General features: G+C 35.3%; 1 protein-coding gene across 2 annotated transcripts in view; it reads right to left on the bottom strand.

Moving 5' to 3' along the window:
• Nucleotides 1–12,924, bottom strand: part of LOC131069856 (DNA-directed RNA polymerase V subunit 1) — a 250,483-nt gene extending 237,559 nt beyond the window's left edge. The window contains exons 1-4 of one of the 2 annotated variants that reach the window (XM_058005436.2): nucleotides 12,845–12,924; nucleotides 12,621–12,715; nucleotides 9,950–10,073; nucleotides 9,641–9,756 (exon numbers count right to left, since the gene is read on the bottom strand). In XM_058005436.2, the coding sequence (XP_057861419.2) occupies nucleotides 9,641–9,756; nucleotides 9,950–10,073; nucleotides 12,621–12,710 (330 nt within the window). In that variant the 5' untranslated portion in view covers nucleotides 12,711–12,715; nucleotides 12,845–12,924. The other variant, XM_058005437.2, reaches the window with a different exon arrangement.
• Nucleotides 12,925–14,745: the final 1,821 nt, after the last annotated feature.

Here is a 14,745-nt window from a genome sequence, read left to right as displayed (position 1 = left end):
GCTAAACCATAGGTTTTACGTGAGACTTCCAGGCCGAAAATGGAGTAGGCTCACAAAACCGACTTATAAGGCCAAAATTGAACAATAGGACAAAATCGCACTATTTCGCTAGTAAGCCGGGAAGCTTCAATGGCATTAAAATGGAGTAGTCGACCAAAGGAGAAAGCAAAAACATTCAAAAGATACATCTCACAAAGAGCTTCTCAAGCCCGAACTCCACCGAGACGAAGCCAGACATTTAGAATTTAATGTTTTTTAAATTAAATTATTTAATTTTTCAAATTGATTTATTAAAATGAAATTGATTGTTTGCAGGTCGCAAGACGTCATCACAGAGAGCCAGGAGAAGGCCTGAAAACGCAAATCGAAGAAGGATTGCAATCAAAGCCAGGCGCTGAACACTGAAGAAGAAGATGCAAAAATGCATTGCAGGAGTGCGAGAGCAACCGAGCATTGGGAAGCATGCCACTGAACAAAGCTAAAGTCCACCACTGGGACCAAAGACCGAGGAACAGTCCAAATACTGCAAAGTATGCATTCTCAAGAAAAGTGCACAGCTGGATTTAATTCCAGAAATTCAGTTTTAAGAACTGAAATTGTTTTATTGTAAACTGCCTGTGGGCCCCACTCAGATATTTTGAAACAAAGGGGAAACAAGTCAGTTGTGGACACTTATGTCCAACTACCGAATAGACCCAAATTGAATCCAAACTGTTGCAGGTAGTTGGGATAGTTGTTGGATAGATGACTGAGAGTTTAATAGGCATGGGTTAAGGCTGCCAGATTTTGGAGGGCAGATCAGGACCTTTGGATGCAGTCCATCCTAGCCTTCAATTCAGTATTGTAAAATCTATAAAAGGCAGAAGCCTTTCTTTTGTAAAGAGTTAGACTCTAGTTAGAATTTTAGAGTTAGATTTTAGAAATTAGAATAGGTTAGATCTTAGCAGTAGCATAGAGATGTTGCAGAAATTGTTGTAATAGGCAACTGAAATCAATATATAGACATTGATTTGGTGTTTATTGTCTTGTTTTCATCCTGTTTGCATGGTTTCTCTCAGTATTTTAGATAGATCTTTCTGTTTTGGGTGTGCAAGTATTTGATAGATTCAGGCTCACATCATTGAGGATATACTAATTGTGTATCCTTTTGTATGGTTAACCTGAGCCTTTAATTGTGCTTAGTTCAATTGCAGGTGTCTGTCTAAGCTGCGCTAGAATTGGGTGCTTAGCCGTGCGTTTGCAGTCTGAAAATCTTCCAAGTCCCCTTGAAGATTGCACCGTTCCTGCAAGGTTGTGAGCTATTCTGGCCAAGCAGCGATTGGTTATGTTGGATCCGTCTACCCGCATACCAGTCTTGTTAGTTTTAGATCTCCTATCCCTTCCCTTTTGATTTTATTTCGCAGTCCTAGAATCACAGAAGACCACCTTGTTGCAAAACGTAAGTCCCCTTTGTGTTTCCAACAAAACACATCAAATCGCTAAGCTATCCTGTAGTCAAGACCTGAAAACCAAAACATTGAGGTAATCCCCATTGATCAAATTAACATAGCATTAGGGATTTCCTTATCTCAAGAGAGGATAGGATACTCAACGAGTACATTCTATTCTGCGTTGGCTAGATGAAGTCGTAAGTTCAGCAATTTTAGACACGTCAACAATACCAGATTAGATCGAAGGGGATGAAGATGTAATATTGTCACATTATAAAAAGGAGAAAGACAAGCATCTTTCATCATTAGATTGGTATGTGTTGTGCATTTTGCACTCCATCCCTGTCTTTGATAGGGGACCCCCATTGCCTTGGTGAAATAGAGAGGAAAATGCCGTAATGGTTGAGCTTGTCAAAGACTTTCATGGCCAGTAGTGCATTGAGTGTGGGTCGTGTGCACCTTAGAGTTTGAACGTTCTCCTTTAGAGCACCTGCAAGCACCAAGATCCTCATTTTGGAGGGAGTAATCCCGAAATTGAAGTAAGCTCGCCAGATGACCTTTTATGCCGAAAAGCTTCAAAAGCTCCAAATTCATGCAATATAGCCGAAAACTTCCCAAATCGTGCAAAACCGGCTAGTAGGCCAAAAATTCAAAGGGCGCCTAAGTTCGCAAAGTCAGCTTTCAGGCCGAAAAGAGAGAACCCTAAGTCGCAAATCCTCCCAAATGACCAATTTTGGTGTAATCTCGTATTTCACACAAATTGCTCGATTTTTTTTTTACATTTAAGAGAAAAAGAAATGAATCGCGCATTTAGGCTTGATAGCCCGAAATTGCCAGGAAAGGGGCATTTGAACTTAAACTCCAAAATCACGCCATCTTAACCCTCTAGAGCCGAAAATAGGAAAGAAGGACAAAATCGTGAATTCACTCTGATAGGACCAAAAATCATAAAGTGAAAGATGAGATGAAGAACAAAGTTGAGCATTTTAGGTAAAATGGCCGAATTTCATCATGAAATAAAAGTTGAGATCCAAGGTAAAGCAAAGTCTGGTCATTCTCCTCGAAAATCGCGAATTTCGTCATAAGGAGGTGGGGTCAAAACCAAAACTCGGCCCTTTATTGGATTTTGCAAGAAATGAAAGAAAGGTTCAAATTGCCCAAAATGAGCCCACTAGCCGAAAGGTTAGAAAACGTCCAAGTTCACGCTTTCATCTCATTTGCCCGAGGAAACTAAAGGATTAATATCATTCAAAAGGTGTCCGAATTTTATAATAGGTAAAGGTTAGGCGTTTTGAGGGGGAATGTGAGAAAACTAAAATCTCGCATTTTAGTCAAATAGGCCAAAATTCACAAGGGGGCGTGATCTAAAGTTTAAAGTTGGCCAAAAAATAAAATTGCACCAAATAGGGCTAGAAATCCCGAAATTTGGCAAAGGATGACAAATGAAGTTTTTTCAAACTTCATGTTTTAATCAAAGGGCCCAAAATTGTGAGGAGGCGATTAAAGTTTTTTTTTTTTAAATCTCTCATTTTATCCTTTCGGTCCGAAACTTTCAAAAGGGAGAAAGACATTTTAACAGAAAGTCTCGCATCTTGGCCAAAAGGGTCAAAATTTGAAGGGGATTCATTTTAAACTTGAAAAGCAAATCTTGCATTTACCTTCAAGGGTTTGAAATTTGACTGAGGCAAAAAAACATTGAAATAAAGTCTCTCAAAAGGCCCCTTAGACCCAAAATTGCAAAGGAGGCCCCTTTTCACTAAAAATTTTAAATTTCTCAAAACATGTAGAAGGCCCGAATTTCATCTAAGAGAGTGAATCAAGAGAAAGAACCGAACTTCATATTGGAGAAGAGGGGCATTTAAAGATAGAATTTAATATGATTGTTAAATTAATTTATTTAATTTTTCAAAATGATTATTAAAAGTGGAATTCATTGTTTGCAGGTCAACATCGGGAAGAGCTAGAGCGTCAACTTGAAGCGCAAATTGGAGACGTGACCACAAGCGAAGCCGAGAAGCGAGGATGCAGAGCGCGGGATCAAAAAATGAAGCATGGGAAGCGCGCCACCACTTGAACCAATAAGACCGAAGTGAAGAACACAGAATGCTACAAAATGTGCATTCTCAAAAGGATACACAACTGGATTTAATTCCAGAAATACAGTTTAAAAAACTGAAATTGTTTATTGTAAAAAGAGAGCGGCTTGTGGGCCCTATCTAATGAATTCAAAGTGAGGGTACACGGGTTAGTTCTCTCTAACTGCCAAATTGACTAAATTAAAGCCAAATAGTTGTGGATAGTTGAGATAGTTGTTGGGTGGATAACTGAGAATTGAGTAGGCATGGGTTAAAGTTGTCATGCTTCTGGAAGGCAAATCAAGGCCCTTGGATGCAATCAATCCTGGCCTTTGGTTCAGTTTGCAAAATCTATAAAAGGCAAGATGCCTCTCATTGTAAAGGGTTAGATCCAGGGTAAGAGTTTTTGTAGAAGGTTAGACTCGTAGATCTTAGATGGTTAGATTTTAGAGTAGTTAGATGTAGTTTTCATATTAGAATAGCATAGAAATGCTACAGAAATTGTTGTAATGGCAGCTGAAATCAATATATGGACATTGATTTGGTGTTTATCATCTTGGTTTTATACTGTTTGCATGGTTTCCTTCAGCAGTTTAGATAGATCTTTTTCTTGGTGTGCAGGTATTTGATGGACTCAGGCTCATACCATTGAGGATATGCTAATTGTGTATCCTTGTGTATGGTTAGCCTGAGCCTTTAAAATTGTGTTTAGTTCAATTGCAGGTGTCCGTCTGAGTTGCGCCGGAATTGGGTGTTTGTGTATGCCCCTACAGTCTGAAAATCTTCTAAGTCCCCTTGAAGATTGCACCATTCTTGTAAGGTTGTGAGCTATTCTGGCCAAGCAGGTATTGGTTATGTCAAATCTATCTACCCATACACCAGTCTTGTTAATTTTAGGTCCCCTATCCCTTCTCTTTTGCTTTTATTTCGTAGCTTTATTAACCAAAAAACAAAAAATCAAATTATTTCCTTAAGAAAACATAAATAAGAGGATTGTTTTCAAAAAGCCTCTACACACTTTCTAAAGCAATTACCTTTTTTTGAAAATGAACATGCATTCATCTTCTTACTTTCTTGAGAACAAAAAACCTCTAGACTTTTAAACCTTTGAGGATGAGAACCCTCTTAACTTATAGGGCAGCCTCATTTAGAGATCAACAATGAGCTTGATCAGACATTGTTTTCAGAACTTCAGTTTTGGGTGTGAAATTATTGGCATTATTTTCTAATTTCAATGATTATATCTCAGTTACTTATTTAGTTCTTGTTTTTGATGTTACTACAATGATTATCGTAGCAAATTTTGTCGAAATTTGAAGGTGTTGACTCCTGTTGCAGACTGTACAAGTTGTTTGCATGTTTCTAATGAATAACCCTTGTTGCAGGCCATACACCTGCTAGTAAATTGTCAATTCCCTGATGGATTTTCAATGAATGTTGGATGTCAAAATTAATGGAGTTTGACTGTCAGAAACTTGGCCATACCTTCCTTGTACTAGGCCATACCACAGAAGTCTAAAGATAGACATTGGATGGCAACTAACCTAAGTTATGTACTGGAAACTGCCTGTAGAAATCATTGTCCACACTATACTTTCATGGCATGTCTTTTTAAACCAATTCATTATAGTTTACCTTCATTCTCAGTTTTCTTTTATTGTTTGGCATTCACACCTCTGCAAGGTCTACAATATGGTGTGTGTTATGCTGAGCAAGTATTCTATACTACAGCCAGTCAATATTGAAGTATATTCCAATCAGATGATGCTCAAGCCCTTGAAATTTTGTTGCAGCCATTTTTCAACCTGAAATAGCCTCTAAATCAAACATTTTTGGAGTGCTGCAAATGTTAACAGTCTCAGTTGCAGCTTCTGAACTTTGATTAATATCACTTTCAACAAATAATTTGGGATTATTTCCCAATCAGGGCTTTACTATGGTGCTTTGCTTTGTTTTAAAAAGTTAAAAGATTCAGAATTTTATAGGTATTAGCAATGCCAAATATCCATGCACACAGCCCTACCACTTATTAGTTAAGCTGGGCATAAAATTTGGTGATGTTAAGAGACACAGCCTACCACTTAACAGTTGAGCTGGGTATAGATTTGGTGATGTTAAGACACACAGTCCTACCACTTAATAGTTGAGCTGGGTATAAGTACTTGGTGATGTTAACTTTATTGTTTGCTACTCCAATCATTTCAAGACACCTGATGTAATTTCCAGACCTGATCATTCCATTCCAGGCATCCTTATATTCAGTGAATTAGTATTTGAGTTGCGAGCATTTAAATTTAAATTTAGTGGAAAAATTTCCTATGATTTTAACTTGTTGCTGTTACCATAGTTCACAGTTTCAGACTCGGAGATTAATTGGCAAGCCCAAAATTTTCAACTCAGGAAAAACTCAGTAAATACTCAACAAAGACTTGGCAACTTAGGGAGTACTAAAAATTAAAATTTCTTAAAAAAACATATTTTTTTTGCAAAATTCAATTACCAAATGTATTAAATTAAAAATTGACATCTCAAAAGACAAGATGCATGGTTATATAGCCAAAAAAAACATGTGAAAAATGTGTTGTAACCAGCATTTTACTCACATTGGCATTTTTATCCATGTTTCTTCTGTCTATAAAACTCACAAGTTAAACTTATAAAAACTTGCAGAGCAGAAACAACAGAGAGTACTTGAAAACTCAGAGAGTACTCACTGATTTTGCAAACTATGATATGCCTGTTACTGATTTAGTCAAAGAAGCCTGAGTTTGAAAGCTGATTTCATACTTATTGTTTGTAATGTAATAACCGATCAGTTAACACCAATGTTTAATATATCATAGATTCTAGACAATTCAATTCCAAATCCCACTTCTTTTCATTGTAATAGATTCTGGTCAGTTTATCCCTTGGATCCCATTTTAATTTTTTTGTACATTTTCGTCTTGCATGGTGTATATTGGAATCAAATGAAATAGTCTGCCATTTTGGCATTGACATTATTCCACTTGCATTCAGCCAATTTGGCTTGATTGGAATTTGCATTCACCATCAGCCTATTTGGCTTCAATCAATTCCATGAATTGTTTTAAATTGTAAATTAGATGGTTAGCCACCAATATCTTTCATGTAATTCCTTTGACCTCATTCTAATCTATGTATGCTATCACCTCACCCGAATTAACACCCTGCAGGGGTTATTACCTACTACCCATGATTTCATTCACAATTCAGCCTGTGATTTTGAACAAAACAATGCAAGTGTGATTCCATTGAAATTAATGGAAGCCTGTTTTTTCCAAAATTCTAATTTTTAACAGAATAATAACATCCTCTTTATTCATGCCAAAAAATGGTTACGGATCTGATGTAGAATTTCTTTTGGCTCTTTCCTGTTCTACTATTGAGCCCTTAATCCATCACTGCCATTAGTAGTCCCTAGGTCTTCACCCTTTCATAGATCCCAAAGCTCTAGCTGATCTTTGATACCAAGTTACAAAAAATAAAGAACAAAAAGATTATCAATATTTTCATTGATTAAATAAGTGAGAGCTTTCTTATAGATGTTTACAATGAAGGGCAACAAGCCACTTTATGAATGTGGGATAAAAAGAATAATAAAGCATAAAGAATGTCCTAAAAATTAATTGAGCATACTATATAATAATTACTTTAACACCTTGATAGCATGAATCAGCAATATGGCAGTTCATTTTTTGATGACAAGAATGTTGTTTCTACACTCTTGCAATGGGATGCCAACATAAGAAACAAGTGAAAATTTAAGAGGATCCATGGGTACTGCTGATTCCTTTGAAAAATAAGAGACATTTGGAGGGTAAAAGATACAGGGTAAAAGATCTACTGGATAACAAACCAAGTTGGTATTGTAATTGTCTGTGTAAAACCCCTAAAGTGAAGTCTCCAAGATACAAAGCATTGAACACAAAAAAAGAATCATACAGTTGTATCTAGATAACTGAAATTATGTTTACCTGTGAAAATCTCAAATCTTTAGTTGTAAATTTTTAACAGTCCATTTACAATCCAGACTTGGATTTCAGTACAGCAGGTCTCTGACCCTAGAGCCCAAGGATTTCCAGCTAGACCAAGGTAAGGAAGAAAACTGGAAATAATTGAAAGGCCTGCCTATGCTCCATAATAGAATCAAGAGGTAGAAGGAGGATAAGTAGAAATGGGAGAAGGCAAAGTCAGAAGAACATGCTTTCAATCTTGGATAATCCCATTATCAGCAATCAGAGAGAATGATCAGCTTAATTAAGTCTCTGTATGAACTGGTAAATCTTGACCTAAATCTAAAGCTATGAAGCCACTGCAAGATCCTAATTCATGATAGTTTATCCAAGAGAGAATTCCAAGGACCTTCAAGATAACTTCATCTACCAATAAACTTTGATATAAACAAATGAACTCTCTATGTACAGCCTGCTGCCTCCTTAGTAGCATATACCATAGAAAGTGTGTTAGTTTGGAGTGACAGCTCATATATTAGGAGAGAGGACACTTAATTAAAGTGGGGAATAGAGAAATCCATAGTAGTTTTACATGCACAACACATGGCAAAAGTCTATATCAAATTCAATTACCCAGATTTGAAATGGGTAAAAATCAGCAAACTAAAATTTTTGGATAAATAAATAGTAAAATCTATATAAAAATATATTTTTTTTTTTATTTTTTTTCAAAATACCAGGAATAATTAATGAATTGATCCCAAATTATTCCAGGGTTTCTTTTTAAAAAGTAAAAACTCATGAATTTTTCCCCTTTATTTTGGGTTTGACTGCAAAATGGCACATTGATTTCACATTGGCATTAGAAAACTGGTGAGCCACAATAAATCACCATTTTTTATCCTATTGTGAAATCTGTTCTCCCCTCTTATGCATAAAAAAAGGGGGTGACTATTTTTTGAGTATAAGAAACATTTGTTGGGCAGGTTTGGAATTCTTATTCAGTGACAATGGAGATCTTCGGATCCATTCCCAGTGACCTCAATAAGATACTCGGTACAAGGAATAACAAAGCTGACTTCCATGGAGCTTCCGGAGACAACATAGCAAGCTGGGGCAGGATATATCTACAGAAACTCAAAAGGAAAACTTCTTCTTGCTTAAGGTATGGAATTAACACAAAAATCAAGCTGAATTTGAATCACTCTTTCTGTTAGTTATGCAAAGAAACCTGAAAAAAATTATAATGGAGGGAGATTCCAAGCTGGCCTTTGATGCAATGAACCATCAAACACTACAAGACTGAAAATTAACCTCATTTGTAAGAGGTTCTTATGATAAGTAATAATGTTCAGATTATCAGAGTAATTCAAAAGTACAGGAAGTGAATCAGGAGTTGTAGCCATCTTCAAACTACATCATTTAAAATGGCAGAGGTAATGCAAAAAACCAAGGGTAACACAGAAGAGCTGGAATTGATTTGTTCAGGATTTTGATGGCTTCACCACAACTGGTGGAGCATTTTGTCTGGATTTCTAATGACTGGTTTTCCTGCTATCTCTTTGCCTTAGAGCATTTTTGTTTATAGGCATGAAAGCATTTTGTATGTTGCATGTTAGTAATATGCATAGTTTTATTGTGTTTTTTCTAATCAAAGGGGCCTTCCTTATATGCTATTGTATATTTTACTTCTAGATGGGAACGCCACCTGACTGCTAATATTTTTGTGGATGGACTGCACTTTCCAGTGAAAATGTATCCTAAAAATAATATTGATGTCTCAATTTTACCAATAAGAAAGAACTTTTCTTGACTAAAAAGAAAATCAATTTCAGTTGCCACTAGAGCTCAATTCTCGTCTCTTAGGCATAAAAATACATATCGTCCCTCAAAAGCTCAGGCACATCCTGCTTACTTTTTCTTTATCTAATTTGAGTCTAGTAACAGACTACTTAACCTGAAATTTCAGGTTTGAATGGCAAATTTCCTTGTTATATTTCAACAAAAATATATATTTTGTAGATTTCATTGTCCAGCCAATGGTCGAAGTATTAGGAAAGATTACACCATTTTATGGTTATTTCCTCGAAAAATATCAATACTTAAGTAAATAAGAAATGGATTTTATATAGGCATAATCCTTTATTTCAGTCACTCAAACCTTCTTCTTCTTTAGCTTGAAGCAATTAAGGCATATTCTTTCTAGAATGCGAACTACTTCTTGTATGTGAGACGGATGATAAACTGCTGTTGGAAGACGAATATGTCCAAAGTGGCCTGCAGATGTATTCGTTCAAATCTTATGAGAGCTTGTCAAATTGCTCCCAAAAATACTGACAAATTCTAAGGATGTCAATGGAAAAAAAAAACTACTATTACATCAGTTTATGTGCAGATATATAGAAATCTATTAGATAGAATATAAGAGGAAAAAATTATGATAAAAAATAACAAGTTAAAAACATATCACCTTCACATTCTTCAAACTTTGAAGATCCGCAAGATAAACATTTTCTCGACTCTGTAGGAAGTCCAAGCAAAGGCCCACAGAGTTGACTTGACTGCTGAATAGGCTCGGGGTTGGATGCCCTCACCTGCATACGGACGAGAAATAACTTATAAATAACACTTATGGGTTTAAGTACCCTGTAATAAAGACAAACACTGTCATTTTGTGCAACCATGTGTAGCTGGGTACCTTTGTACTATGCCAATTTTTCTATTATTAAAATGTGTTAAGATGCAGTTACCAAGTGAACACAGAACTTCGTCATCTATGCGCATTGCATTCGACCTATGTTTTATGGAAGTGATACTAAATTCTCCCTACCATAAAGCTTCAGGACATGTGCTCTCTTCAATTTAATTGTTCCAAAAAAGGTGTCAAAAAACATTTTATCCATAGACTGCTATTTTAATTCTCACCCCTCTTTTCACATCAAATTCAACTGCTAAAGATGAAGATTTTAATAATTTATATCACAATTTATTAGGTTTCATGCTGGATGAATACAATCATTAACAACTTTGTACAGAATAAGCTTTCAAAGAAAATGGTTATACCTCCATGACAAGCAGGTAATTTCCATTAAAAATTGACCACGCAATATTCCAAAATATTGTAACAAATGCAATAGTGTAGAATTCTGAATAACATCATAAATTTCAAAGTATAGCATCTCTATTCTAAACATCTGCACTCTGTTCCTCGGCAATGCCCAGTAAAAGGTGGCTTGTGTCATAATTGCCTTGGTGCTGACTGTATATTTGGCAAATGTCAAAGTGTCCCTACAGGAAACCTGTTTGGAGTGCCTTAGCAAAGCTGGATACCTTAATCAGAATGCGATAGAAAGTCGGCTACTCTCTTGGGTTAGGGTTTTCTGACCTGTTTGACAGCAGCTTTTGATTTAACTTTAATAAAAGCAATTTTCCTCTCCTGCTCTCCATTTAATGATTGAACACACTTTTTGAGCTCATTGCCCATTTTCAATATCTTATTTCCTTTTTTTTCATAGCAAGATGTTTAAGTTTGTAGTTGTTTAGAATCACTGAATTGAAAAGGTAGACAAGCAGGGTCTGAAGAACAGAGTCAAACATAAACTGCAAGAGATTACAACTTTCAATGTAAGGCAAAACCAGTTCAACTTCTAGCATCTAAAAGTTTCACTTTCACAGAAGTTTCAAAGCATGATGAAACAACTAGAGTGTTTGCTCTTAAATATATAAGATACAGAATTCAATGATGTAATTTCGTACTATGAAGAGGAAAGGTGATCAATCGGAAGAGAAGATTTTAAGGTAATTGCCAAATTCAATCTTCAAATTATTTCTCACAATTTGTTGGATTTAAATGAAACTTGTGGCTACCAACTCACAGAAGTTTAATAATAAACAGCGACAGTCCAAAGGTGTTCCTAATATGACAGAAAGGGATTTATCCTAACCTGAGAGTTCTAGTACACTAAAGTAACGTGGAACTCTGAGTCTTCTTGTCGAAAGTGAGCAATAAAAGTCTTTTGAAGATTACTGATAAATATGTATATATCTGGAAAATTTAAGTGGTTTATTTGCAGTTTAAAACTTTAAGCCCTTCATATTATTTATTTTTCCAATTTATTTTCTTAAACGAGCTTTCACTTTAAAGAACCCAAAGCAACCACAAAGTATAATCTCTACATTTTTTTCCTGAAACCTGTCAAGGACCAAAAATATTTGCAGATATAAAATTTAAAATGAATGTGGATAATGAAATAAATGCGTTCATGCTCTTTCTATAGACCATTACTTATCAGCTTTAGAAAGTGTAGACAGAAGTTAACTTTAAACTAGTCTTTTTTCGCGAGTCATTCACATACAGAAATCCCACATTTTTATTCCTTTTCTATGTTTTAAGTTTATTCTCTTAATATAGAGGGCATTGCAGATCAAAAACAGCAGCAGAGTGAGTCGAGAGATGATTTTAATTGCATCCAGACGGCCAAAAAAACAGTCCAGGTTACCATATGTTTGCAAAACCTGTTCATATTGACCCTCGTAATTGAGAGTTTACAAAATAATATGTTAAGAACCAAATTTTTAGATTCTATCACCCTTTATTTTTTAAAAGCACGGTCCATCTGTTAATGATTTTGATCAATATTTTCCGTCTTTTATATTCTCAGCGCAGTTACACTATCGAGTCAACTTTCTCGGACAAAGCCCTTATGCCTAACTGCGAGTTGTTGCATTAATAAATTTACACTTCAACAGGTGAAAATAACCTCGTTGAAGTTCTTTCCAAGCTAAACTGTATTTGAATTTACTTGCACAATAATGATTGCTTCAAATGTTTTATATTACCAACTCTTAGCATGACCACACGTTGAGCCCACCACCATATATTTCATAAATAAATAACTACTGCACCTTCAGGCCTAGTTTAAACTCTGCTTTTAACGATACAGTACTATAAAGAGAGTTATAAGTTCTCTTTCATCTTCTACAGGTGGTCTTATAAAAAGCTTTAAAGTTTAAAACAGAGACAAACAGGAATTCTTCTGAAGAATAAGGAGTCGCCAGCTTTGGCATTTGTAAGCCATACTAGGTAATCAGTCAATTTCTTGGCGTGAATTAAGGTCGGAAGAAAAGAGAAAGAGACTTACAATTTCTTGAGGTGTGGCCAAGCTAAATTTAACACTGGCAATACGTCCGAGGGGAACAAAAGAAACATCTTCCGCCATTTTCATCTCCATCTTTTCTGAATTTGCAGAAAAAGAAGGAACGTTCAGCTTCTCACCATCTCCTTCAACAGTCCAGGCAAAAAGCAAAAATAGAAACGTGTCATTCTTGAGAGCAGATAAAATGTTTTTTCTTGTGCGAGAATTACCCACTCCGCACGATCGATCTTTTAACTGCCGTCCTTCGCACAACTGATCAGTGAAATCTCTCTTATCCAGCTGACACCTGCTCTACCCATAATGGTTGTTTCTTAAAAAGGTACGTAACGTAAGTTGGCGCCCATGTCCTTTATAAGTTCTTTCTGCCTTATTCATTTGTACTAGTTTTGCCTAATTAATTAATATTTAACCCTTACGAAATGTCGATGTCAAATTAATGATTGTTCTATTTTAGTTTGAAGCTTCTAAAGAAAAGCGAGAAGGGAATGAAAACTTTATTAACTTGTCATGATCAATGTTTTCTTTCCTTGCATTTTGTCGTTTCATTTTACAGCAATTTTCATTTCAAATGTGATATCATAGGGAAATGCTGGAATATGGCAATAAATCATGCTTTAGTAGAAGAAAATATGCTTTAGTAGAAGAAAATAGTGTTAAAAAGGCAATATTGCAGACATGGATCAGCAAAAGTAAACTTAGAATTGATAGATTTTAAAGTAGCAAAGGATGGAACACAACTCTTGTAATAAGCAAGCATTTAGAGAGTTAGAAGAAAAAGGAAGTAATAGGAAAATTAGCTTAAAGGATGTCTGAATTATGAGCTGAGTAGATAAAGTCCTATTGATAAGTTAAAGGGGTCAATGGTAAAAGATAGCAAAGCACAACCAAGACAGAACAGAAGAGAAAAAAATATAATTATTAGAAGGGTAATAGACTATGGCAAAATTGAAAGTACCTATAATCTTACAATTGATTTTCTAAGGGACAAGTTGCATTGGAGGGAATAAATCTTTCAAGCAAGAAGAGTTGGAAAATTAATTGAAGAAGGTATTAGGCCTATCAAAGTTGTCTTGGTGAATATAGAAAACAAATACTAGCTTTTGAGCCAAAAGAAGCTTTTGAAGGACTCATGTTTCTTCTTAGATAAATATCTAACCTCAATACAAGAAGAGGGAAGAAGAGAGGCATTGACCAAAGTAAAAGTAAAAGTGACAAAGGTTAAAGGGTGTGATTCCAAAATGGAAAAACCATTATCACTAATTTATTGTCACAAAACACAACATGATAGGAAAATACAAAAGGTAACAATGGAGGCAATGTATGTAAAAAGACAAGAATGGATGAAAAAAAAAATTATAAGTTTGGTGGAAATGTTGTCATTGATGTCAAACAATGTTTTGTTAGGAAGTGACATTGTTGGGAATATTGTCATTGATGAAAAAGGTTGTTGATCTCAAATTTTAGGAGATTGTTTGTTATATTGGCTTCAATTGTTTGACCAACTCATAGAAGTTTATTATTTTGATAGAGGTGTAATAGAAGGTTGACTCATATAATTATATTATTTTTAAATAGCTTAATTGGAGGCCAACTCATGGAATTTTATTATTTTGAAAGAGGTGTAACTGGAGGCCAACTCATGAGATTTTATTCTTATGATTTAATTTTTTAGGGTCAACCTATATGTTTTATATAGTTAATTTTGGTGCCCAAAGGGGTATAAAAGGAAGAAGCATGTTTGTAAGTATGATGTGTGTAAAAAAAAATATATCATTCAAATACAGAGCAAACCATACTTAATGTAGAGCATATTTAATATAGAACATATTATGTGAAGTGTGAAAGTGCAGAAAAATATGTTCTTCATCCATTGAAGAAGTAACATTCTGAAGATGAAATTTTATAGAGGAGGTTGCTACCTCCTAAAAGAAGAGATTGGTGTCTCTTGTTGAGATGGGCACTCAATTGTGGAGATTGGTAGTTCTAGTAGGTTGGTGCCTACAAATTATGTAAGTAGGGATTGTTGTCTCTAATGGGTCGATGCCAACAAATATTGTAAGATCATTTATTTCTATTGTGGTTGGATATATCCAAGCAATCCTTCTTTGTG

This window comes from Cryptomeria japonica, chromosome 6 (assembly GCF_030272615.1).
Source record: "Cryptomeria japonica chromosome 6, Sugi_1.0, whole genome shotgun sequence".
In the NCBI taxonomy this organism is placed as follows: Eukaryota; Viridiplantae; Streptophyta; class Pinopsida; order Cupressales; family Cupressaceae; genus Cryptomeria; species Cryptomeria japonica.
Note: the sequence above shows the minus strand (reverse complement) of the source record. Positions and strands in the feature narration are given on the sequence as shown.